At 42.7% G+C, this 25,833-nt stretch overlaps 2 protein-coding genes across 8 annotated transcripts in view; one reads left to right on the top strand and one right to left on the bottom strand.

Moving 5' to 3' along the window:
- Rprd1a (regulation of nuclear pre-mRNA domain containing 1A) overlaps positions 1 to 13,030 on the top strand; it is a 58,281-nt gene extending 45,251 nt beyond the window's left edge. The window contains exons 7-9 of one of the 6 annotated variants that reach the window (XR_005089475.1): positions 9,623 to 9,818; positions 12,357 to 12,425; positions 12,649 to 13,030. Coding sequence is in view for 3 of the 6 variants with exons in the window: in XM_028867169.2 (XP_028723002.1) it covers positions 9,623 to 9,772 (150 nt within the window). In the remaining 3 variants the exon portion in view is untranslated. Of the gene's footprint in view, positions 1 to 9,622 lie in introns of all 6 variants that reach the window. The other 5 variants (XR_005089474.1, XR_005089473.1, XM_028867169.2 and 2 more) reach the window with 5 other exon arrangements.
- A 5,302-nt stretch (positions 13,031 to 18,332) lies between these two features.
- Positions 18,333 to 25,575, bottom strand: C19H18orf21 (chromosome 19 C18orf21 homolog). Of its 2 annotated transcripts, XM_028867171.2 has the most exons (5): positions 25,257 to 25,417; positions 25,153 to 25,175; positions 23,114 to 23,313; positions 20,456 to 20,658; positions 18,333 to 18,881 (listed from the first exon to the last, which is right to left on the bottom strand). In XM_028867171.2, the coding sequence occupies exons 1-5, from the start codon at positions 25,331 to 25,333 to the stop codon at positions 18,728 to 18,730; spliced, it is 657 nt and encodes a 218-aa protein (XP_028723004.1). In that variant the 5' UTR covers positions 25,334 to 25,417; the 3' UTR covers positions 18,333 to 18,727. The 2 variants fall into 2 exon arrangements, with proteins under 2 accessions (XP_028723004.1, XP_037052906.1); XM_037197011.1 differs by lacking the exon at positions 20,456 to 20,658 and having other exon boundaries at positions 25,257 to 25,575.
- Positions 25,576 to 25,833: the final 258 nt, after the last annotated feature.

The following is a 25,833-nucleotide window of genomic DNA, read 5'->3' as shown; positions in this document are numbered from 1 at the left end:
GAAAAAGCTTACTAAAAAGTGTATAAAACAAAGTATTGGGAGACCAGTGAGATGACTCAGCAGATAAAATCACTTGCTTCCAGGCTTGACCTGAGTTTGACCCTCAGAACTGATGTGGAGGAAGGCAAGAGCTGACGCCTTCAAGTTATCCTATGACCTCTATACTTGTGTCCTTGTACATGCATACCTCTTTCTGGATGGGTGGGTGGGTGGGTGGGTGGGTGGATGGATGGATGAGTGGTGGATGGATGGATGGATGGGTGGGTGGATGGATGAGTGGTGGATGGATGGGTGGGTGGGTGGGTGGATGGATGGGTGGGTGGATGGATGGGTGGGTGGGTGGGTGGGTGGATGATTAGGATTGGGTTGTAGCTTAGTTGGTAGAGTGTTTGCCTAGCATGCATGGAGCCTTGAGTTTGATCTCCACCACCACAGTGGTACATATCTGTAATCCCAGCACTTGGGGGGAGGGGGCAAGGCAGGAGGATCAGAAGCTCCAGGTCATGGTTAACTACATAGTGAGTTGGAAGCTAGCCTGAGCTGCATGAGACAGCTTCTAAGAAATCTAGTGTATCAACATTTGTGGTACACAGGGTTGGGTAGGGGGGGTGTTAATTAAAAATTTCTTTACAGTTTGGCTTAAAAGTCCTTTAGTATTCAAGATATAAAATTTATATCCTCATAATAAGTAAATTATAAAATCTAGATAGTGTAGTTTAAATGTTAGCCCTTGGAGCTAAAGAAGAATAAAATTTAACGGGTAAGGTCAAGTTTGGAAGGATTTAGTTTTTAATGGATTAAATGTTTCTGGGTACTGATACTGATGGGTATGCCGATTCTCAAGTCTACCAAACAAAAGATGTGTAGAAATCATTTCTTGATTATCTTTGAATCCATGAAACCTTGCTTTTGTATCACTGGAAGGTTTTGTTGCTGAATTTCATCCAGTTCAGGAGTATCACATCTTATTTTCCTGTGGTGTGGCACAGTGTCAGCAGCTGAAAGTGTGACTGGGCTGACACCTGCCTCTCCTGGTGTCTGCTTTCTGCCCTTTACAAGTGTCAGCCCTGAATTCCGCCATAGAAGCTGCTGCACGAACTGAGGTGTGGATTGTAGGATGCAGTGGACAGGAACAAGGAGCTGTTGGATATACTGCAGTACGGTGAACTTTGTGTGGAAGGTGGGCGTGGGCAGGAAAGTTTGAAGGTGGGTGGTAGAACTAGGATGAGGCAAGGGGACAAGACAGTAACAACAGCAGTTAACGGTGCGATTTCCTCTGTCCTGTAAACAAGTGTGTTGTGTCTTCGGCAGTAGGGTTTAGGATCTGGTTCTAGTGGGCAGTCACGAGTGATGACAGCAGCTGTGGTGTTTGAGGAGCTTTCTTGACCAGTAACTCTTGGGGAGGTATGCCAGAGCTGGCTGAGATAAAGCGTGAACCTCTTGAACAGTTAGTAATGGTTAGACATTTAAGGCCAGCCTGATGATGTGTAGAGTGATGACATCTCAGAGATAGAATTTGATCAGGCTTACTGGCCTATAGTCAGTCTCCGTAGAACAGCCCAAAAGTCTCATGTTTTAGGTCATGGTGAGGAGCCCCTAACTGCTGTGGAGCAAAGTCTGTTTCACTCATGAAGCTTCTGTGAGTCTTGTTCCAACATAAGGTAACATGCTTGGAAGCTTATAGGAATAACCAGAATTCCCATGTCACAATGCAGAACTAAGAGCCTGATTGTGATAGAAATTTAGTGTTTATTGTGTGACAGTGTTTTAATTCTTTTAATTCCAAAGAATATTTTAGTTAATGAACTCTTGTGAAAATAACAAAATGTGTTTATTTTTTCTGGATTAAAAAAAATACATGTACTCCAGCAACATCAGAAGCATATTATCAAATAATTAGGAAGAGGAGATAGGTTTTTGTTGTTGTTGTTGCTTAGGAAGAAGAGATAGGTAGAGTTGGTTTTTTTTTTTTTTTTTTTTTTTTTTCTCGTTGTTGCCAACAGTTTTGAAAAATGCGTGTATGCATGCATGTTTGCTTACACAGTAAATTGCTTAGAACTGCCTCTGAAAACTCACTCAAGATCAACTAGCTGGACCCATGGTTAAGATTTGCTATTTACTAGGTAATACCAAGTAGGGGAAAGCACTGATGAGCTGTAGCTCTTAGCCAGGTGATGTAGCTAGGATGGTATTGAGCTGAACTTGTAAACATGGGATACTACCTAAACAGCTGGACTGAAGTGTCTGTTCACAGTTGATCTGGAGGCAGAAGCCAGTGCCAGGGCACCTGAGGAAGTGCAAACAGTGCCTTAGAGAAGGGGAGAGAGCTGGGCACTGAAGGGCATGTGTGTGGGTACTTACTTGTCTTCAGGTGCTTTGGAGACTATGGGAAGAGAGGAATTTGCTTTACTTCCATGGACAGAACCAGGAGCAGTACTATTATTAGTATTAGCTTTTGGTCTGACACTTAACATCTACTTCCACCTTAAACAGCCTAATTCTCGTGAGATTAACGTAGTACTTCACACCCAAGCATGTTTGTTTCAGTGTTGCCCGATACATTGTTTCAACATAAAAAAAAAAAAAAACAAAACACTGATCACTAAAAGGCAGCCGAGAGAGACAAGGCAAGCATTAGAACCAAACTTAACCTGTGACTGTTGTTTAAATGATCACAGGCCAGGAATTTAACAAATGATTGATAAGCTAAGGGTCTAATGGGTAAAGGAGACACCATACCAAATTGGGCAGGCAATGTAAGAGGTAAAAATGCCTCAAAGAAAAACATTAAAAAAATTCACCTAGTTCTTTTGACAGGCACCTAACTCAGTAGAGGACAGCCATGGGTAATTGATGAGCTTGTGAGAGGCCAGTGACAATTTCCTAAACAAACACAGAGTGGGAAATGAACAGAAAGACACAGAAGTGAAACCCATAAATAATACATCTAAGAATTGAGACAGTCTTGTTTCTTGCCTGGAATACCAGAAGAGAGAAACAAGAAATGTGAAGCCACAATGACTAACAATTTCCAGAATGAGTGGTAGAAACCAAACTCCTGATCTGGGGAAACTAGAAAGCAAGATTAAGAAAATAAAATGCAGTCTAAACCTAGGCAAATCATGCTCACACTCACCTCACAAAACACCTGCAGTGCAACAAAGAATTGAAGTAAACTTAGCAGAGTTGTGCAGGCAGGAAAGTAGAAAGGGAATCCAGTCAGTGATGATGCCCAGTATTGCAGGAAAGCTATGATAAATAGGGCTGAAAGACCCACTAACCTGGGGTTTCTGTCGAAAGGCATTTAAAGCAATGAAAGTAGTGAGTTTGCTTTTAGAGGCGATTAAGTGACAAGGACGTGGGGAAAGTTGGGTTCAGTGAAATCTGTATAACACTCTAAGGACAGCTTAATGTAAAAATTCCCTCTTGATGCTTATCTCAGGGTATCAGCCTGTAGAGGATACAACGGAGATGTAGTATAGACCACTATACAAAATTTTTATTCCAAACATGAGCTCAGACTTCTCTTTATGGCATCTTTGTTAAAAGCTGTGAAACAGGATCCTGGGAGACATCCCATTTAGATGTCATATTATATGACATTTAAAAATCCCAAGGTAATGTGATACAATAGCAACCAGAAAATGTACTAAGGAAGAGGCTAAAGAGACACAAAAGTAAAAACTTCAAGCTGATTATGTCAGCTTCATTTAGTCATCAGTATGTGTAGAAGCAGGTTCTTAAGTTGCATCTTGCTTTTGAGGTTGCCTGATACTGAAGAAGTCCTCAGTGTTGTATGCTGTCTGTTAGCTCCTGGCTTGGCAGCACCTTGTTCCTCTACCCTAAGGGTAAAACTGACTTCCCAGCAGATTGAGTTTCCTAGAGTGCTAGGCATCATTTCTGGGTGAACTAGACCCTGGCCACCATAGTTACTCTTTTTCTGTTACTTAATGTCTATATCGGAGAAAATGGTGACCCTGGACTACTGGAAAAAGCCAAAGGTGTGTGATGACAGGCCTGTTAGTCCAAGTCACAGTTGTCTCCTTGGATCTTGGGGTGGGAGTCATGACTGCTAACTCTTTTTCAGTGATCCTATAGGTGATTTTCAGTTGGATAACATTCAGAATACCCATCAAATTAATCCCAGGATTCAAGAAACATGTTGGCATATTGGGCAAGCATAGGGACTGAACCAGTCTGTATAGGTTTGAGCCTCTGTTTTTTGTTTTTCTGTCGACTTTGAGTGAAGGCTCTTAATGGTTGTGCCTTAGTTTCATCATCTATAAGTAATCTCTACCTTAGAGATTAAATGGAGTGTTTAGAATAATGACTGACATTTTTGGTTTGGGTTAGAGTGTGCTAGATGAAATATCAGCATATTTAAATTCATAGCAGAATTTAAGTGATCAGATACCAGCTTAGTGATACATTCACAGAAATTTACAGTGATGAACTGCTTGGATATTTATGTAGATGCAACTTGTGAAATTCTATGGAAATAATACTCCATTTTCTCCATCTTAAGAATTTTTGTGGAGAGAAAGTCTTGGATGATGGTCCGGCTAGGATGTCACTGTTCTGAAAGAGTACAGATGTTGATGTTGAATGTTGCCAACCTAGTCATGTTAGACTTAGAGAACCGTGGAGATAGCTGTTGCAAAGGGAGGGAGTGACTTATCTAAGCCTGTTTTCATAGCGTTCTGAAATCTGCTCAAGTTGCTTCCAACAGGTCACAAAAACAGCTCACAGGAATCAGCCTTGGAGTTCCTGGTTTAGTATAGTACTCTTTATGACACAGCACAAGGGTTCCAGGAAGTGGTTGGGGCTTTAATAATAGGCAGGTCCTTCTCATTCATTGCTGAGCCTTGGTGTCTGGGGATGCAGTGGAAATTCTCCACCTTTGTTTTGGCAGGTTTTTCATTTTTTTTTTTTTTTAAGAAAAATGTGTATTTTATTTAGTTATGTTTTGAGACCAGATATCACTAGTTCAGGCCGGCTTCAATTTATAGTCCTACCTCATTCCTACCAAGTACTGAAAGTCTAGGCATGTACCACCACACCCAGTTTTCTTTCTTTTTTCTTTTTTTTTTGTCACAATTGTTTATGTAGAGGGAGGGCAGGAGTAGGAGCATCTTTAAGAAAAGAAGAATAAAGGTACAAGTTTAAAAACATTTAAATCAGCCGGGCGGTGGAGGTACATGCCTTTAATCCTAGCAGTCAGGAAACAGAGACAAGCGGACCTCTGTGAGTTTGAGGACAGCCTGGTCTACAGAGCAAGTTCCAGGGCAGCCAAGGCTACACAGAGAAACCCTGTCTTGAAAAACAAAACAAGAAAACCCTTTAAATCAGTAAGAGTTTTAGAACTATATGAGGCCTAAAATAACAATTTTCCCCCCTCTTAAAACAGGGTCTCCAGAATTCTGTAGCCCAAGCTGGCCTGATACTCACTATATAGTCTAGGCTAGTGTTGAACTTTAGGCTACTTTGCCTGTGCCTTCCAAGTGCTGGGATTATAGTTTGCATGACTACACCCAGACTGGGCAGTTTATTCTTCTAGCTCAGTGGTTCTCAACCCAGGGAACAAACGACCCTTTCACAGGAAAACATATTTACAATGGTTGATAACAGTAGCAAAATTACAGCTGTGAAGTAGCAGTGAAAATAATTTTATGCTTGGGGGTCGCCACAGCAAAAGGAACTGTATTAAAAGATCCAGCGTTAAGCAGTTTGAGAACTACTGTGAATCTAGCTGCTTATTTCGAGCTAATTCAGATGCTACAGCAGAATGATAATGACATAGCAATTCATGATTTGAAAGTTCAAGGTTATTTAAGTGTCATGGATCTGTAAAACCAGGTGTCCTTTTTAAAGAAGGCATGGAGACTTGGATAATCAGAGGTAGCCCTTGTTGGAGGTCATACAGGGAGAAGACTGAGGAGGCAGTGGTTTATCTCCTGGCCTCATGACTCGGTGCTCTGCTGTTAACATGAGAAAAGTGCACTTAGGAGAACTGTCCTCCTCCCCAGTACAGATAAGGAAGCTTGGAAACAGTCCTGTAGTATTTAGAGTATTTAGAAAGAATGAGCTTTGAAAAGTGAGCACGATACATAGCAAGTCAGCTTAGGCTAGAGTAAGCAGTGTTGGTGGTGGTATTCAGTCCATAAAGGATGGAGTTTATGAACTTGTCTGTGATATTCAGATACAGTAAGTGTTGACTACAGAGGTCTAGTTTGAAGTCCCAACTCACTTGGCAGTGTTTACAAGGCTGATCATATCACTACAGGGACAGGTATTTCCCCTGCTACCACCTTTGGTGCCAGGCTTGAGCCCAAGCCTTTGGCATGCTAGAAACTTCTAAATCTGAATCTTAACTCAATGATAAAGCATGGCAAGATGAAGGCTCCTGCTGTCAAAGATGCCAGACCCATCTTAGTGCATAGGTGGAAAGATGGTCACAGGAATTTTTTAGACAGTGAAATAGCCCTATAACATATGGGTAAGTTACCAACCTCCCCTTTGGGCCTAGCTTTTAACAGCTGAGTCAGCCATCTTGCAGCCCCTCAGCACTTGGTTTGAGATGGGGTGTCTATGTAGCTATGCCTTTCCTGGAACTCCAAATAGACCAGGCTGGCCTCAGACTCAGAGATCCTACTGCCTCTGCCTCTTTGCTGGGATTAAAGGTGTGTAGCACACTTGGTTTATGGGTAGGATTTTTAAGGATGGAGGGTATGGGTTGAACCAGTGCAGGTGAGCGTGTATGAAACTGGAACTGAAGAGACTGGAAGCTTGAGGGTTGTGGGGCTGAGACTGCCAGTGAACAGAGGTCAGTAAGCTGGGGTGAGAAATGTGGGTCTTTGTGAATGAGCAGACTGCTGGAGACATAAAAGACCAAAGTTAGGACTAATTCCCAGGGTAGCACACGTGATTGCTTAGGGTTTATTTCTTTCAGTGGAGATTTTTTTTTTTTTTTTAAATTGAGTTAGCTTAGATATATGAAGTGAATAGTGGTATGTGCTGTTTTTGAGAAAGACAAAGGATGACACAGTCAAAGTTTGATAGGTAGCAATTTAAAATTAGGAAAATGTTGTGAGGAAGTTGCCTAGGGCTCTGAAAAAGCCCATATCTTTTCAAAACTGAATGTCTTCTGTGTATGCACGGATTTGTGTGCCATGTTGCTTGTGTGGAGGTCAGAACAGTGTGGGACTAAGGTTGTAGAGTAATTTAATGGCACATTGAAAAAAAAAACTGGTTATACTAGCTAGGTAGAGGTTATTTTCAGTTTTCATTAACAGTTTAAATACACAGGGTTACAAAAACCACAGAATGTCAAATACAAAAATGTCAGCATTATTGCCCCGTCTAATTCTTACCTTCGTTCTCACACACAGATCCTATTTGAAGCATATGCTCTAGTCTATAGTGTTATGTTATACTTTTAACATTTTATTTATTTATTTATTATTTGAGGCATTGTTCTTACTTTGTCACTCTGGCTGGCCTAGAATTCACTATGTACGCTAGGTTGGTCTTGAATTCACAGAGAACACCTGCTCCTGCCTCCTGGGCACATGGATTAAAGGTGCCACTAAACCTGGCTGTACTTCAGTATTTAAAACTGGCTACCTGATAATAAATTAGATAAGATGGAAAAGTAAAATTTGCAGAGAAAAGGATTCAAGTTTTCCTTTGGTTAAGGTCACTCTGGGGGTTGGAGCCTAGGCTACACAGTGAAATTATATCAGAAACAGCAAGATATTCTAGTAGTTCATTGTACATCTCCCCTCTTTCAAATACAGTGTTTTCCCTGTTACTAATGAGTGAACCAGGGCTTTGCACAGGCAAGGCAAGCAAGCGCTACCACTCAGATGTTTAGAAGTGCGTAGTTAGAAATCTGTTCTCCTGCTTCTAAATGTATTGTGTATACCACTCAGCTACCATGGTGAGGAACACCTTGAGTATTCTAAGACTATGTCACTGGCAAGAAAGGAGTCAACCTTTGAGACTGTAGGGCCCTTGAAACATCTCTTAGTGCAGCTTGACATCATAATTGGTTGGAAAGGTGAGGTTGTTGATACCTCTCATGTTCGTGGCTATCTGGTGTTTTGCAGCTAATGTGCCCAGTTCTCTTAGATCCTCCTCAGCCCTGCCGGGTAATTCTTCTTGTGTAGAAGAAGAGGCTTAGAAGTACCAAGACTGCTCCATCATTGATACTGTTTTAGGCATCAAAAATATAGAGAAATGGCTCACAATTCTGGCTGCCAGCATCATTTGGGAGGCGTTTTATAAAATTCACAGGGTCTGGACACTTTTCCAGATATTCTCAGATACCGATGAGTATTGGGGCCAATAGTTTTCTATTTCCAAACAGTCAGGTGGGTTCTCCTTAGCAATGCCTAAGGAGATAGAGGTGTGCAGTCAGCACTGAGTGAGGTACACTGAAGAAGGGTTTTACATACCCACTGTTTTGCTTCCGCCTCAGGCCTCATCTCTCTTGGCTAAAAAAAAGTGGGGATTTCCACCTGCTCTCCTGGGGCATTTAATTAAGGATCTCTAGCATTCTCTTAGAGTGAGAAATACCTTTTTCTATAATCTTCTCTTCCTGCTAAACCAGAGATGATCTTGATTGACTTTTAGTCTCATTCCTTGGGTTACTGGTTGCCAGCCTTTTTAAACCTTATTTTGTGCTTTTGATGCCCAGTTTGGTGATCTGTGTAACCGATTTGAAGTTAAATGTTTTGAAATACATAAAAGAAAATGCATACCATTACAAATGTAAGTTACATTCAAATATAGCTATTAGAATTTCAAAGTGTGTATAATAATGTATCATTTATTAGTGACAGTGGGGGTATAGTCCTGACCTTAATTCTAAAGCAGTAAGTGGAGATAGTGAGAAAAGACCGTAGGGGCTGGGAGTGTGCTCCCAGTAGAGTGCTGGCCTAGTATAGGCAAAACCCCACCTCGCTCTGTCTCCAGCACCAATAAACTGGGTGTGGTGGTGCTTGACTGTCATCCCAGCATGCCAGAGGTGGAGGCAGCAGGCTCAGAGACACAAGCTACATACTGGATCAAGGCCAGCTTTGGTTACAGGAACCCATCTCAAACCTACCATCCCCAACAGAACTGTACTGTATTATGAAGCAGCTGGTTTGTATTGGAGACAAAGTCCCAGTTACTGATAATGCTGCATTGGTTTATTGCCAGCAGTCACAGAAAACACTTCGAAATTTCAGTTTAAGAAAGTGTGTGTGTGTGTGTGTGTGTGTGTGTGTGTGTGTGTGTGTGTGTTTCATTATGATATTTTCTTTTTTTTTTTGTTTTTCGAGACAGGGTTTCTCTGTGTAGCTTTGTGAGACCAGGCTAGCCTCGAACTCACAGGGATCTGCCTGGCTCTGCTCCCAAGTGCTGGGATTAAAGGTGTGCGCCTCCACTGCCTGGCTCATTATGATATTTTCATGCGTGGATATAATATACTCTACTGCCTCTGTAGCTCTTTTGACTAAAACAGTGGAGTGATCTTTTATTTGGCACTGACTGAATGATACATTCTCTGCAGAGCATCAGTTGAAGACTTGACTGCCTTTACAACATGAAGCCTAACGAGAGTGGTTTGTTGTTGCAGGAATACAAGCGCAAACTAGCCAGAGTTTCCCTGGTGCGCAAAGAACTCAGAGCCCGGATCCAGAGCCTGCCAGATTTGTCTCGACTGCCCAATGTCACTGGCAGTCACATGCACCTGCCCTTTGCTGGGGACATCTACGGTGAAGATTGATGGCCAGTCTCCTCCAAGGCCAGGACTTTGCCAGACATGGAGACAGGTTAGGTGAATAGTCCTGTAGAGTTATTTTTGTACGGTGTTGAGAGAGTGGTCCTAAAGCAAGAAATGACAAGGAAGTCTAAAATGGTTTAAGTGTTGGTTTGTTTACTATTTTACTAGTGAGTTAACATGACTTAGTTAAAACCAAGTGATTTCTGTGTATTAATGAGCTTAAAATAGTGATTATTTTCAAAAGATCTTTTTGTAAGTTTGGTTTTTTGATCCAAGGTCTTGTGAGAAATTCTGTTTCTGTTTCTTCATGTATTTTCAATTGTTTTTCTTTATTTTTTTTTCAGTATCTAATCACTGTACACTATCTAATTCCTAATGAGAAGAACTGATCAAGAGCTGATATGAGACTGTATTATGGTATTGTTAGGACTTGATTATAGAAGAAACTAAATGTTTCAACCTCACCTTTTCCCTTCTTACCACCCAAATAGTGGTTCTGTGTGTCCTCATACCTTTGAGTTTTTTATTCCTTAGAGGTCAGTAACAACACTAGACATGGATGCCACATGGAGGGTCAAATTAAAGCCTATAGAGCATTTCCCCTATAGAGTAATTCCATCCCACATGCCAGTCCAGAACAAAAGGCCTGTTAAACAGACCCCTTGATTACACTGTAGAACTAAGTGCATTTCATGATTTTGAGAATGTTCTAAGTGTTGACGTCCCACCAAGAGACCGAGAGCACAACTGACTTCTGTGAGGTCAGTCACCTTGTATCATTGATCCTTTAACAAAACACCAGCCGTGGGGAATAAACAAACAGTGACATGCTTATTCCCTCGTCCATGTAATGTAAAATAGCACTTAGCTTGAGTAGCTCAAGAACTCAGTATCCATATGTTCATTTAAGTACCCTGGAACATTTTATTTCCTTAAGGTTTTTGAATAACTGTATATTGGGAATTAAGCAGTGCTATACTACAGGGTAGATCTGGTGAATTTTATACTTGTATGTTTACAGATGTAAATACAAAGCAAATGTACCTTTACTCCATCCCGGTGTTAACATTAGAGCAGGTGCATGCTCTCCAGCTTTCTTTTAAGTTACATTGTGAACTTGCAGGTTTGTATTTGATAATGACAAGGGGGACGGTTTTTCTCCTTCATTGCTTTGCATTTCTCATTGTAATCAGAGTCAAACTAGTTAGTTAATAGAACACCTTTTAAATTCCACAGGCCAATTATATCTTGCTACTCTGAATGGCTACTCTGTTTCTTACTCAGTATTAGTGACTATAGTTGAAATGAATTTACATGTGAAGGAATGACAGATAATTTATCTTTAATAGCCAGTAGATTGGGAAACAGTGCTTTTAACAATCTGACCTCTCTCCAAAACAGTTACATGTATGGCATCATCCATTCCCTGCATGTCCTGTCTTCCAGTGCTTTAGACAACTTTTGGGAGTTAGGACACATTTCCTCAGAGAATGTATAGCAGGTTCTCTGTGCACACCACTGAAGCTCAGCTGGGAGCCAAATCCACTTGACCACGGATGTACTTCACTTGTACGGTGGCTGAGGAGTGGCTTCATGGCACATCCTGAGTACCATTTGTCTGCCACCGGCTTGTGTGCATGCGGCAGCCAGATGCTCACAGTGGGGTGTCTGCCAGTGCTGCTGTCTTTTCCCTAGGTGTAGGGATCGAAGAAAAGATGCGGCAGAGGGTGGACAGATGCACATTACACACCCTGGTTATGCCTGGTTTGAAAGTATGCCAAGTAAGTTAGTTTTTTGTTATTGATGTTTTTGAAAGCAAAAGTTTTGTGTGTTAACTTATTTTTTCAGTATCTTGAACTTATTTATGATTTGCTGACATGGTGATTTATCCATCTAAGATAGATACTTTTTTTCCATTTAAAACAAATTTGTAAATGGTGTACTCTTGGGAAGATATAAAATCTTTTAGAAGTTTGCTGAAATATTTTCACCATGAAGACAGACTTAGATACTCTTTTGATGCCAGTATCTGATCTAAATATTTATGATAAAATGTATTATTTTTTTAAAGAGCTTGATGAGATCTGTGATAAATGCTAGTACTCAAAACCTGAATCCCACAAACCTCAGTTGTTAGTTAGCTCACTAACAGAACACAAACTGTACAGTCTGAACTAGGTTTTCCAGCCTTACAGCAGTTAACATGGTAAGCCTTAGGAGATAGTCTAAGCTGGGTGTGCTGGTGCACGCCTTTAATCTCAGCACTTGGGAGGTAGACGTAGGGTCTCTGAATTTGAGGCCAGCTTGTTCTACAGAGTGAGATTCGTGCCATTAGTTTCATGGTGAGACCCTGCCTTAAAAAAAAAAAAAGAGAAAAGAAAAGAAAAAGGAAGAAAAAAAAGAAATGGGCTTAGGTGAGGAGTATAAAATACCAAACTCTAAATCATGGACATTTTCTCCACTATGTACCTGAGGCAGATTAGGAGTGTGAGAGCAACCTGTCCTGGCCCTCAGGGGAAAGTGTGTCACATTGGCAGCAAGGTCCTGTGCTGGGAATGGACACCGTTCCTCTTTTCTCCACGAACAGTGCAGAGAGCTGTCTGCAGTGGCAGTTTGAACAGATTTCCGGGTGCCCCTCTGCTCCTGCAACACTACAGTAAGTAAAAGAACCACAGGGGGAGATGGGAGCCTGGAAGTGAGCTGTGCTCTGCACCAGCCTTCCTGAGGAAGAGCACCCCTGCCCCTGTGTGACAGTGCTCCACAGCGTTGAGTCAGGGCTTCTCCATAAGAAACCCCTTAGAAGGAACAAAAGCTAGATGAGCTGGCCACCATGGTTTTCAGAGTTCAGAGAATGTTGTCTGCTGTCACTGTCTGAGCAGTGTCACCGGGTGTGGTTCATGGACTGTCTGAGAAGTCTGGACCGGAGGACAGTGACTGGGAGGCCGGAGGCCTTCCTGAATTCCCGCTCTGATGGACAGGATGTGAAGTCACAAAGCCCTGCTCTCCTGGCTGGTAGCAGGTACTCCTGAGATGAGCCCGGCTTCCTGGTTGTGCTCTACAAAGAAGCTGTTGACGGTGAACTCAGCTCTCTGTATAGTTCCTGTCAGTTCCTGGTTTATTTCTACAGAGCTTTTGCTCCCATCCAGGCTGAGGTGGCAGAAGCACACGGGAAGAGGATTCTCCCTGTCTTTTACAAACCCTTTCCTTAGCTGTATCTGATGACAGTATAAGATCTTAATAAAGTTTTATGTTCTTTTTGAAGAGTTTTTGTGTGTGTGTTTTTGTGAATCTAATTCATTGGGTAAAGGACAGGAAGGCGTGGGACTAAGGGGAGGGAGCTGGCAAAGTCCTGGAAGTGTCAGTGAAGCAGAAACTACAAAAAGGGGTTTCTGTTACTTGGTCAGTAGTCCAGACTTGTATGTAGGACGATCAGTATCACCATGGCATTTAGTAAACTGCAGATGGCTAAGCACCAGATTCTTACCTCAGGTATTTAAGCAGGGCCTGGGGAAACAGCTCAGTGGGTAAGAACCCTTGCAGTGTAAACATGAGGACCTGAGTTTGATTCCCCAGCACCTGCATTAAAAGCTGGGCATGCCTACAAGTGCCAGTACTGGGGTGGACACAGGCAGATCCCAGGAGCTCCCTGGCCAGCTACGATAGCCAGGATAGCTTCAGGTTTAGTGTGAGACCCTATCTCAAGGCAGTGGGGCAGAGAAAAACAGGAAGAAACCCAGTACCCTATTCTAGCCTCAGCTTGGGCACATATACCACACACACACACACACACACACACATACACATACACACACACACACAAATATTTAAGCGATCATGGGCAATAATGAAGTACAGGTTTTATAGTTCATTCCATAGTTTGTTCCTTGGGGGCAGAGAATAGATATTTGTTACATGCCTAGCATCGGCTAAGTGCTTTCAGGTGGACATATCCAATTAATACCTGAAGCTTAAATTGGGAAATAATAGAAATCTGTGTTGGCTAGAGTTTGATAAGCCTCAGCTGTGGCTGAGAACGTAGTTCAGGTGTAGAGTGCTTGTGAAGAAGCCTAAGACTTGGTTAGATGACGTAACACACACCACTTGAACACATACTGAAAACTCAGTCAAAACGTCCTGAGTCTTGCAATCTGGGAAGTCCTCGTCCAGTGCCCCGTTCCTCGATGGCGTTTGGCCACTTCATCTGAATTCATGTGCTTCCCCTTCCCATTACTCCTTTAGAGCGTAGGTTTCATCTGTAGCTACAGATTGTCTCAGGATGCAGGAGACTGCAAAGAGGCAGGCCCAGTGTCCATGTGAGGGGCTCCCAAGGGTCTGCATGCCAACTTTGAACCTTCTCACTTCTCCTTCACGTTTATACTTCCCTGATTAATATGTAACCCTCAGTTCCCCAGGCCAGCTTTGCCCTGCCGCCTTCTTTTCCCCCTTGGTTTTTTTTTTTTTTTTTTTTTTTTTTTTCTAATAGGCTTTCCCAAAGAACAGAGGCTGGCCTAGGGGTGGGGTCTCCCTGCCTCAGCCTGCTCAATGCTGGTGTTGATTTGGACTGCCCTTGATTGCACTTTTTAACCTGTTGGTTCTGCTTTTAGCTGGTGCTGTCTTGTCTCTTCCCTTTTCTATTCACTGTCCCTTCTGCCTCCTCGGTTCTAATATTAATTGCTGGACTTGCTCTGTTTATTTCCTTTCTATCCCCACCTTTAAACCTTAGATTACATGAGACCATACACATTCCTTTACTCCCTTGCGAGTTAGGGATGTTGAAAAGGCATTTAAAAAATTTTGTGTGTGTGTGTGATTATAGGTGTGTACAGAGCGGCAGCAAGAATGAACTGCTGATAGAGATGATTTCAAATGATGTTTGATGGAGCATCTTTTGAGGCACAGAGATTATCATTCAGCTGCACTGGTGTCTTCAAAATATCTAAAGACCAGTAGGAATGGAATAATACACTTTTCAGAATTTATTTTTCTAAGCCAGGGGTGTATTAGATCAGAGCCATTAGCCTTGGCCAAGAACTTGTTCTTAGTGCAAATTATTGGTCCCAGGTTTACAGGGTTGCAGTATCCAAGTTAGGGACATGCACTTCTTAAACGAATCCTAGATAATTAAGATTTTTTTTAAAACATTTTTTTAAAAGAACATTTGTTTTTTTATCCTGTGTGTGTGTGTGTGTGTGTGTGTGTGTGTGTGTGTGTGTACACGTGTACCTGCAAGTCAGAGGTTTTAGATACCCCTAGAGCTGTGTGTGTGTGTGTGTGTGTGTGTGTGTGTGTGTGTGTGTGTGTGTACACATGTACCTGCAGGTCAGAGGTTTTGGATACCCCTAGAGCTGGAGTTAGAGGCAGTGTGAATTGTCTGAAGTTGGTGCTCAGAGCACAGCTCAGGCCCTCTGCAAGAGCAGTACTCCTTGGTTGCTGAACCATCTCTCTAGCTGCTGAACATCCTATCCTAAGCATCCAATAGCGATCCTAATCACTTGCTAAAGTGGGGTATGCAACAAATTTTAGAATTATCACATTTGAATTCTGTGCTCTATGGAAAAATAAAAAACCGAAATTTTGAATTAATGTAAATAACTATGTGATTCAGAACCATTAGGGAATCCAGACATATCTAGAAATACTGTTATATTCAGGTAATTCTGTCTTCCTGTGTGTGTGCTGTTGAAGGTGGAACCCAGTACCTTGCCCATCATGGTCACTCTCCCACCAAGCTATATTCCAGTTTCTTTGTTCCCTGAATAAAACTGTCCCTTACTTATGGAAGTACAGTTGAGGGGAATAAGAGTCAGACACTAATCTATGGCTTTCCCCAATAACACTGTCATCGGTTGTCTCCTTTCATCAGTGATCTCTTTTTACTGTTGCTTGTTGGCAGTGTCTCACCGTACAGTTTAGGCTGGCCTTGAACTCACAGTCTTCCTGAATTCAGGGATTATAGGCATGCGTCACTGTGTTCAGTAAAATCTTTGCTGGGACCAAGCTATTAGATCACTCACACTGCTATTTGTTGTATAATTTACTACGTTCACTATATTGCCATAAATAGGGGAGTTGGGTTTTGGTTGTGGTTTTCAGATTTGAGCTGCAGCTAACACTATTCATCTTGTTTTTGAGCTGGTATTCGAGTGTTGTGGGACCTCAGGTAAGCTTCATGACCATGTCCCTGTCTTTTGGCCTAGATGCCCAAGTTAGCAACAAATGCTTAGCATTCTTACTGTTTGAGGTGCTAGTCTGAATGTCTTCAGTACCATTAAGGAAGACAGACTGCAGTCGTCAGCACTTGCCTGTGCTTCCTTTTATGTGCATTAAAAGAACAATTATAGTTGCAGTAAAATTTTAAGTCAGTAGTATAAAACAGTGTCTTTCCAGTCATCTAATTCCCCACTACCAACTGATAGAAAGCTAACTTCCAGTGACTGGGCTTATTGGTTCATTAACATGATTTTTCTCCTAACCAGCACTTTTAGTAATATGGTGCAGTGCCGGAGTTAAACCATTTCTAAATAGTACACACTTCAAAGCATACCACTTAGTAACAGTGTTTAAAGTAATGTTTTTACAGGTTAGGGAAAGTATTTTCATTTTGGATTTTTTTAGATGTATTTATGTATTAGTGTTTTGCATGTTTGTATGGATGTGTACTAGGTGCATGTCTGTTGTTCGGGGAGCTCAGAAGAGGGCATCTGATCCCCTGTAACTTGAATTCCAGACGGTTGTGAGCCACCATATCGGTGATGGCAAACCTGGGTCCCTCTGTAAGAACAGTAAGTGCTCTTAATCAGTGCACTCTCTCCAGGCCTCATGTGGTAATGCACATACATTGTGTGGGGTACAGGCACATACCACAGTGCATGTGTAGAGGTCGGAGGACAACTTGTAGGTATTGGTCCTCTCCTTCCACCATGTGGGTCCTAGGGATTAATTCAGGCCGTCGGGTCTGGTGTAAGTGCTTCTACTTATTGGTCATCCTTTCAGCCCTCCTGGAATACTTTTAGCATCTTTATAGTTGGTTGCTTTTTCAAATAAACAGTGCAACAGGCATGCGACTTTAGTTTTAGATGTTACCCTCAGTCATATATGAAATAAACATTTCTGAGGTCTATTTTTGGCAGTTAATGACATCTGAATACTCTAGTGCTTGTTTTCTGCCATTTCAGCAACTTTAGTTGCTTACAAAGTTGTAGACATTTATCAAACATTTGTTTAAAACATGACTTGATTTTTCTTGCTTTGTCTTCATTCCATTGGTGTACCATGTGGGGATACAGACAGTATTTATGATATCACTTTATGAGTATTTATGATTACACTTGAAATCTTGCTTTTAAAAGTTTTGAAGGGCTGGAGAGATGGCTCAGAGATTGGTTAAGAGCACTGGCAGCTCTTCCAGAGGTCCTGAGTTCAATTCCCAGCAACCACATGGTGGCTCACAGCCATCTATAATGAGATCTGGTGCCCTCTTCTGGCATGTAGGCATATATGCAGGCAGAACACTGTGTACATAATAATTCTTTTTTTAAAAAAGTTTTGGGGCTAGAGAGATGGCTCTGGGGTTAGGAGCACTGGCTGCTCTTCCAGAGGACCTGGGTTCAATTCCCAGCACCCATATGACAGCTCACAACTGTCTGAAACTCCCATTCCAGGAGATCTGACATCTTCACACAAATGCAAATAAAATATTTTGAAAATATTTTTTAAAATGAGCTTTTTTTATATGCTGCTGAATGAAAATGTTATTCGTATTTTATGTTCTCTAAGACTCCCTGTGGCAAGTGTACTTTCATTGGCAAAAGGAAAAATTGAAACATTTCTTCAGTAATTACTTAAAGTGTTGGAATTAAAAAAAGAAAAAAGTTCCTAAGAAGACATCCTGTCATTATCCTGAAGATCCAACAGAACTAATGCTCAGAATTATGTTACCCCAAGCTCTTCAACCAGAAAATAAAGCATTGAAGAGCTTCCCAGATGTTCGTTTTGTCTCAGATCCCACCATGTTCCCCTTCGAAGGACCAAGTGTCATATCTGTCTGCACCATGTTTCTCATAAATAAACACAGCCCTCTGGCAGTACTATCAGCTAAATGGGGCTGGAACAGAATCGATGTGTTCCTTTCCTATCTGTTTGGGTGAAAGTCTTGATGGGTTGCAGTGACCAGTAAGGAGGCTGTGTTACCTAGGAAACACCGCAGAATTCCTCATCTAGGTCATGAGAGGCTCTGTGGTGACAGGGTCGATGCTGCAGGCACACCTGGCTCAGCACCGCTACCGGGCTTCACTCTTAGCCCAGTTCTTACAGTTTTGTATACGGCCTGCCTAGCACAAGAGGTCCCGAGTTCAAAACCAGAAGGGGGAGGGAGGGGGCAGGTACTCATTTTTGTTTTCAAAATGTGAAATGTTCAGTTACTAGTATTGTTATATTATGCATATGACTGAGGACATACACTTGATTCTTTTTCTATATTAGCGATAGTTATTGACACATGGAAGAAACCTTCATGAGTGAAGATCTGTTTCCTTTTGAAAGAAATGACAATAAAAACTAAAAATTGAAGTAAATGCTACCATTCAATATCCGTTATACCTTTACTGTAAGAACTATCACAGGTTTTAAAACCCCTTATTACATTCATTCTTTTGTATATATGTGTGTGTGTTGGGTGGGGGGAGACACTCATGTGGGTCCTGGAGATTGATATAGGCTGTCAGGCATGGCAACCATCTCTCTGGTCTGGTCGTTTGTTTTTTGATCTTCACATTCACGCAGGGAAGCCCCAGTCACTCGATTTAATGAGGCATTTTCCACAGGAGCAATGAAGGATGCTCGGAAGAGCTTGCTTTTGGACCTAGTTTCCATGTGCTCAGACATCAAAGTGAGACAAAAGCTGGTGACTAACTTGAGTCTCAGAACTGCACTAGGCAGTCCTTGCAAAGGCCGTTTTCTTCACAGAGAAGATAAGAAGTGCCTGAAGTCCAGCTTTGGGGTCTTCTCAGATGCACTCTGACTAAGCAGAGCTTTCAGTTGAGAGAAGTGTTTCTTTCTTTTGCTCGAATTCCTTGAGGAGCAAATGGGTGTTGACTGTCCAGATGTAGGTGTTCTGAAACGAGAGAACTACTGTTAACACATCGCCAAAGGACAAAACACTCTTCCTGCTTAGAGAACCGCTCCCAGCAGCTTCTACTCGTACAGCACACTCTGCATTACAGCTCTGTATGGGCACTGGCGTCCTCATCAGAGTAATTCTCATTAACAACAACAAAAACCTCATGGAATGTCGGATTCTGGCACCATTTAGGAGGTGCACTGGACGGTTCTTGAAGCACCTATGACACCTGAAAGATAAACCTGCAGGTAATGTCAGGCTGAGTGCTCTTTACACTTGACTGCAGGGTTCATGACAGTTGTAAGTGAGACCTTTAAGAACATTCCATCCTTACAACTGAAGACAACTTCACTCCTCTACAGTGAAAGGTCTTGGGGAGGCACCCTTCCACCAAGTCTCCCACCATTAAAATGGCAGTGCTGTAGGACAGGCACCAGCCTATTAGGTCTAGATTCTGGTGCTTTTAGATAGTGCCAGGTACAGAGGACACACTCCACAACATCCACAGAATAAGCCATTCACCATGAGTATGAGTGTTCATGTGGGTGCTGGGGATATGAACTCAGGTCTTTGTGCTTAGAAAGCAAGGACTACCAACTGGACCCTTTCCTAGTACCTCCAAATGCAACGAAATTGTTTTAAATACACCAAATTTTCCTTTATCCACATTTACACAAAAAGTGAAATTTTCTGTTGAATTCTTACACTAAATATTGACTAAAATCAATAATATATGTAAAACTTGACATTTCAACCCAGTATCATAAACTTGGAGCTTAATAGAAATTTCAAACATTAAACAGAAATAATTGAGTCCTTGCTAGATTTTGTTGTTTATGCTTAAGATACTGAGCACAGTTTTTTTTTTTTTGTAACAAAATATTCCAAATTCTTAACAGTGTCTATGGGATTGCACGTAAATGTCTGACTATCACAATGACAAAGTACCCAGGATTCCTAGAATGAAAACTTGGCATCTCTGGCAAACCTCTGTTCAGTTAGATTTCATCAAGGATCTGTGACAAAGGAAAGAGTAACAGTTTGGAAACGTGGCGTGGGGCTTCAGGTTTGGTGGCACAGAGTAAGCAGAGGTGACACACCGGGCAGGCAGGTGCAGGCCTGGGGAGCCATGACCATGTATTTGACCCAGGCCACAGTCAGGGTTAAAGGCTGCTCATGGAGCTGCACGTCAGCCGTGTCTTCATCAGATCACTGTCCTAGTCGTGACAGGTCACGAGGACCTGGCCCAGGACAGCAGCAGCAGCAGCAGCAGCAGCAGGAGGAGGAAAGAACAGGTAGGAGCTGACAACGAAGAGTAGAGTGTAGAGGCTGCCGACCCTCCTGCATTTTAAGTAAGTAAGGGCATCTGGTTCAGAGTTTCACAGCAGGAAGGGAAGATGTGCTGGTTGGCTGTGGACCTGTGTCAGGTGCTGGGAGAGACTGCATGGGAGCCATGGGCACCGACGCGAGTTGAGGACAGAGGAAATGTGCCAAGGCCTGGAACACGGAGTACTCAGGAGTGCACAGTAAATGGTATTCCATACTTCAGAGCAGCTAAGGTAAGGTACCTGATAGTCAAGGAGGGGTTCTTGCCTTTGGAACCGGACATACTGTGACACATTGGGTGTGTGGAGCCTGGAGTCTTTCTCTGTGGTGTTTTCAGGTTGGCTCTGTTGGTAGCAGGGGCAGCATTGCTCTTCAGTGCTGACAGGAAGCTTCTACTCTTTCCATGGTGCCTCACTGTTCTGTTGCACGTTCTGCAGGTAACCAGCTACCACAAAAAGAAGTTGGTCCATGAGTTCTCTGGTAATGTAACTCAGTAAAGCCCGGGTTTCCTCAGGCCCTATGTCAGTATGGCAGAGGCAAGTTAGCACAGAGGCTGCCCCTGGAGTTGGCAATCTACCAGGAGGAATCAGACAAGACAAATTAAAACAGAATCGCCCATAAGAAGGTATTGGCTAAGTGTTTATATTTTAAATGCTTTAAAAATCCTACACAATGCATGTGATGACACTGTTTAGCGACCAAAGTCTGATAGAAAAAAAAAAAAAACTACACAAAGAACTATAGGCAACTAAGGAATGTGGAGAGCAAGAGAAATAGTCTTCCCCAGGGAAGAGCTCACCAACTGTCTATCCAATACCAAATGGTCAGCCCTGGAAATATCCATATGCAAGCAACATTATACAGACTGAACAGTTATATATTTAGGAATACACACATACACACACACACACACACACACACACACACACACACACACGTAACAAAAAAGGTCATGAATTTGAAAGACTACAATAAGGGTATATGGGAGATATGGAAGGAGGAAATGGTGTAATATTATGATCTCAAAAATACAATAATTTAAAAAAATACCATGAACTGTACTCCCTCAACATTAAACTGGTTTGTGTGGGAACTGGGGATGGGAGACCAGACACTAACATTTGGATATACTTTATAACAGCAGTAGAGAGTGACTATTTTCTAGCTAGTGTACTCTAGTTTTCTTTTTCCCAATAAAACATTACAGATCACTGACATTTTAAGTAGTGCCTTCAGATCTGTAGTGGTTCTGTAAATGTTGGTGTGACTAATAAAACCTTTCAGTTTCCATCATTGCTTCTAGAAATTAGCTCTCTCCATAGTGTTCAGATCTACTACTTATTTTTGCCAGTGGAGGGTATAGGTTGTGTTGTTATTGGAATGGCTGCTGGGAATCAGACAAGCAGCAAATGCTTTTTAGCTGCTAAGCTCTCTCTCCAGCCCAGTAGGATGCACCGTTAAGACATGGTCCACTTAGTACTTAAATGCCTTTTGTACATAGCTCATTCACAGACTCGGTAGAACATAACCTAGTTCGGCAAGAGGGACTCAGATTTCAAACACAGACAAAAGTGCAAGCGAAGGTCTGTGTGGTGTCTGAGTAAGAATGACCCATAGGTTCATATGCTCGAACACTTGGTATCCAGTTGGTGTAACTGGGAAGGATGAGGAGGTGTGGCCTTGTTGGATCTAGTGTGCTACTGGGGGGCGGGCTTTGAGGTTTCAAAAGACAGTGACTCCCAGTGTCTCTCTCTACCTCAAGGTTGTGGATCAAGATGTGAGCCCTCAGCTGTTCTTCACTCAGCCACTATGGAATCTAGCCCTTTGGAACTGTAAGCCTAATTAAACACTTTCTTCTATAAGTTGCCTTGGTCATGGTGTTTTATCACGGCAATAGTGACTATAGTAATCTGCATAAAGGCCTGCTGCCTTATTGTTTTGGGGAAAAAGGCTATATAAAGATTAAGATAAATCAGCAAAACATCCCCTGAGCCTTTCTAGTGATCTCTAACTAAAATATAGTAGAGTATACTTCAGCAAAGTAAAACCTCAGAAGACTTACTTTCCTGTAGGAACATTTTCCAAATGTGTTGCAGTGAGGTTTTCTAACATTTCCTGTGGCAGGAGGCTCATAGGTTGAGGTCAGCCTAGGCTACACGGTAGGTTTAAAGCCAGTCTAGGCTACATAGCAAGACCCTTCTTAGGCCAGACCTAAGCTATTGGAATGTCCATTGCCTACATGCACTTGAGTAAGCTGATACTGTTCACACAGAGCATGCAAGGTAGAAAATATACCTGATAGTGGGCCCTAGGGAGTTTTTGTTTTATTCCATTTTGTACCCCGCTATTAAACACTTTGCTGGGTGGACAAGAATTACATGCTAATAGTAGGACTTCATATAGAAGGTTGGTTTGGAGGAAAGTATTGATCACTGAAGAAATGATTAAGTGGTGACTGATCCTGTGAGGTACACTGACAAACACAAGGAATTCTCAAAACTGAAAATACTGTGCTCAACAGTAACGTGAGCAGGTAAGATTATCAACCTTTGGTTTTTAGGCAGTTATCAAAAATAAAAATAAACTAGCTGGTGTGGTGGCCCAAGCCTTTAATTCCAACACTCAGGAGGCAGAGGCAGGCAGATCTCTTGAGTTCGAGGCCAGCCTGGTCTACACAGTGAGTTCTAGGACAGTCAGGGCTACACAGAGAAACCCTGTCTCTAAATAAATAAGGAAGAGGAAGCATGCCCTTGGTGACTTGCTATCACAGAAACATTATGTGTGTACTCTTGACAGTCCAGATGTACCATTATAACTCCCTGCTGGCAGGCTGATTTCCAGCCTAAGGGAAAGAAGACAAAATGACACCATGTTTCTATGTTCCAGAGCTGCAACCTTACCAGCACACTTGTGGAGTCTTGGTATTTTCTCAACACTTTTGCTTCTTTAAAACTCAGTGCATGATTTCTTGCTTCTCGATGAAGAAGTTTCTGTATTTTGGGTGTCAGTTTGGCCTTGGGTTTGAGGCGGACTCTAGAGTTATCCAGAACCAACAACTGGAAGCAGTATGGACATGTTTCTTGAAAAGTGCTGTTTTCCTCTACAATTACATAAGTCAAATTAACAAGTCAGCATGTTTTGTTACCTCAAACAACTGGCATCATAAATGAGAAAAAGAAAAATATACTGATGATATCAGGAGATAGTCTCTTGAAGCAAACTCCAGGTATGAAACTTTATAAAAGCAAAGTGGCAATAATGTACTTTACAAAATTCCCTCCCTCCACTCCTTCAGCAGCAGATGGGCAGGTTGCTGGCTTTCACTACTTTGCCCATTTGTTGCTTAGTTATCAGTACATTTACCACAAAGTGAAGTGCATAGGGTTTCCCTCCCCCACCCCTTCCTCTTATAATTAGTACAACCAGTGCTTTTTGGGAATGTGAACAAAGGACAACCAGATGACATACAACATCAAAGTGCTGGGCCGGGGGTGGGGCTAAGGAAGGGGATCAGAGGTTGGTCTGGTTATTGTAATTAAAGAAGGGTGGCTAGGGAAGGCTTCATCAGATAACATCTGCAGTGAAAAATGACAGCAGGCAGTAGTGGAGAGTTCCAGGCATGACCTGGCATCTGGAAAAGCCCTGGACCACACCAGGGAGCAGGTCTGGTGTGGCTGGAGCTGAGGAACAAGCTGGAAGTATGTCAGAGAGCTTATCTAGCTTAGACATGGACTGCAGGGATGTGGACAGCAGTAATCTAGGAAGGAAGCACTAACTGGACCAGGCTGGAAGCAATGGAGTAAAAGTGTGATTGGCTCACACAGGGAGGACCAAAGAGAAGAGGTGATGTTAGGGAGTAAAGAATGGCTCCAGAGTAAGGGCAGGGTCACTGTTGACTGCGGTGGGAAGAACGTCAGGAAGGCAGTGAGAGGATGTGAGTCTAATCTGGAGGAGAGATCGAGGCTGGAATTAGGAAGATCTCAGTATACTGTATCCAACCCTAAGACTGAATGAAAAATTGTCATCCAAGAACTGAGTTCTGGGGACACCACAATATTTGGATCTTGGAAGATGAGGAGAACCAACAAAGTACACTGAGGTACGGGAGAAAGAAGTAGATATCTGGAAGACAAGTGCAAACTACTTCTGAAACGTTGGTCAGTGTGGTGCTGTTGAGATGGTTCTGTGGCTCAAGACACTTCCTACCAAGCTTGAAGACCAGAGTTCATCCCCAGGAACTCATCTAGTAGAAGGATAGAATCTGTTCCCCAAAGCTATTCTCTGGCTTCTAAACGTTCACTTCTTTGGGCACATAAACATACACACAGAGAAATATGTGTGGGCTAGAGAGATGGCTCAGCAGTTAAGAGCTGGCTGCTCTTCCAAAGGACCCAGGTTCGATTCCCAGCACTCACTTAGCACAGCTCACATTTGTCTGTAACTCCAGTTACAAGGTATTCATCCTCCTCTTCTGGTCACCAGGCTTCCAAGTGGTACAGACAGGAGGGCAAAATTTATACACTTAGCAGAATAAAATTTTAAAATAAAAACTGATCTAGGGACTGGGGAGATGGCTCATGGGTTAGGAGTAATTGCTGCTCTAGGGGAAGACTCGGGTTTAATTCCCAGGATCCACGCGGCGGCTCACAACCAGTTACAACTCAAGTCCCAGGGGATCCAACGCCCTCTTCTGGCTTCTGCAACACCAAGCACGCATGTGGTGCCCTGACATACACGCTGGGAAAGCACAAAAACATAAAACAAACAAACAAAAAACCAGTGTGTCAAATGCTAAGGGTTAAGACAAAGGATTTGGGTTTTTCATGCAATTGAGAAACCTGGGACTTTTTTTTTTTTTAATGAGACAAGTCGATCAGCCTTCTCTTTTGGAGCACTGGAGCACTGGAATGGTGCAGACAGCAGCCGGCGTTCTCCTTACCGTGTGTCGAACTGTAGGCCCAACTGCAAAAGAGAGAGAGGCGTGAGGCCGGGGCACTGTGGCTGCCCTCCCGCCCGCCCGCCCGCCCTCCATCCCTCACCTACAGGAGGTAGCGGGCCTGGCCAGGGCAGCTCTCCACCAGGCCGCGAGCCGCCGCTTCAAGGTAGTGCTTCTGCCGCATAGCTAGTGCGTCCGGCCGCCGAAACGCCGCCGCGGAAGAGCTCCATGCCGGAAATCGGTTCTCTTAGTGGGTCTCCGCGTTCAAACTCCCTCCGGAAACAAGCATTCGCGACTCAGAAGTTCCGACGTCCTCTGTGTCGCATCTGAAGCTCTCTGCCTTCTGGCTTGTGGCGTGTTTCCCCATAACATCCAGAGCGAAGTTCTTGTACCCAGAATGGGAACAGGCTCCCGAGCCCAAGGCTCCACCAACCTCACTGACTTCATTCCTGTCTTGCTTCTAACCCTCAGGTCAAGATTTTCTGGGTGGCTTAACAAGGTTAATCAATTAGCTATCATCCAGGTGTTTTTCTTTACTCTTCTAGTTTGCTTTCCTTTTTTTTTGTTTTATTTATTATGTGTATGAGTGCTTAGCTGCTTATATCACTTGAGTGCAGTATCTGCAGCAGTCAGAAGAAGGTATCTGATCCCTTGGAACCGCGGTTACAGATATTTGAGAGCGGC

Source organism: Peromyscus leucopus, chromosome 19, assembly GCF_004664715.2.
Source record: "Peromyscus leucopus breed LL Stock chromosome 19, UCI_PerLeu_2.1, whole genome shotgun sequence".
Classification (NCBI taxonomy): Eukaryota; Metazoa; Chordata; class Mammalia; order Rodentia; family Cricetidae; genus Peromyscus; species Peromyscus leucopus.
Note: the sequence above shows the minus strand (reverse complement) of the source record. Positions and strands in the feature narration are given on the sequence as shown.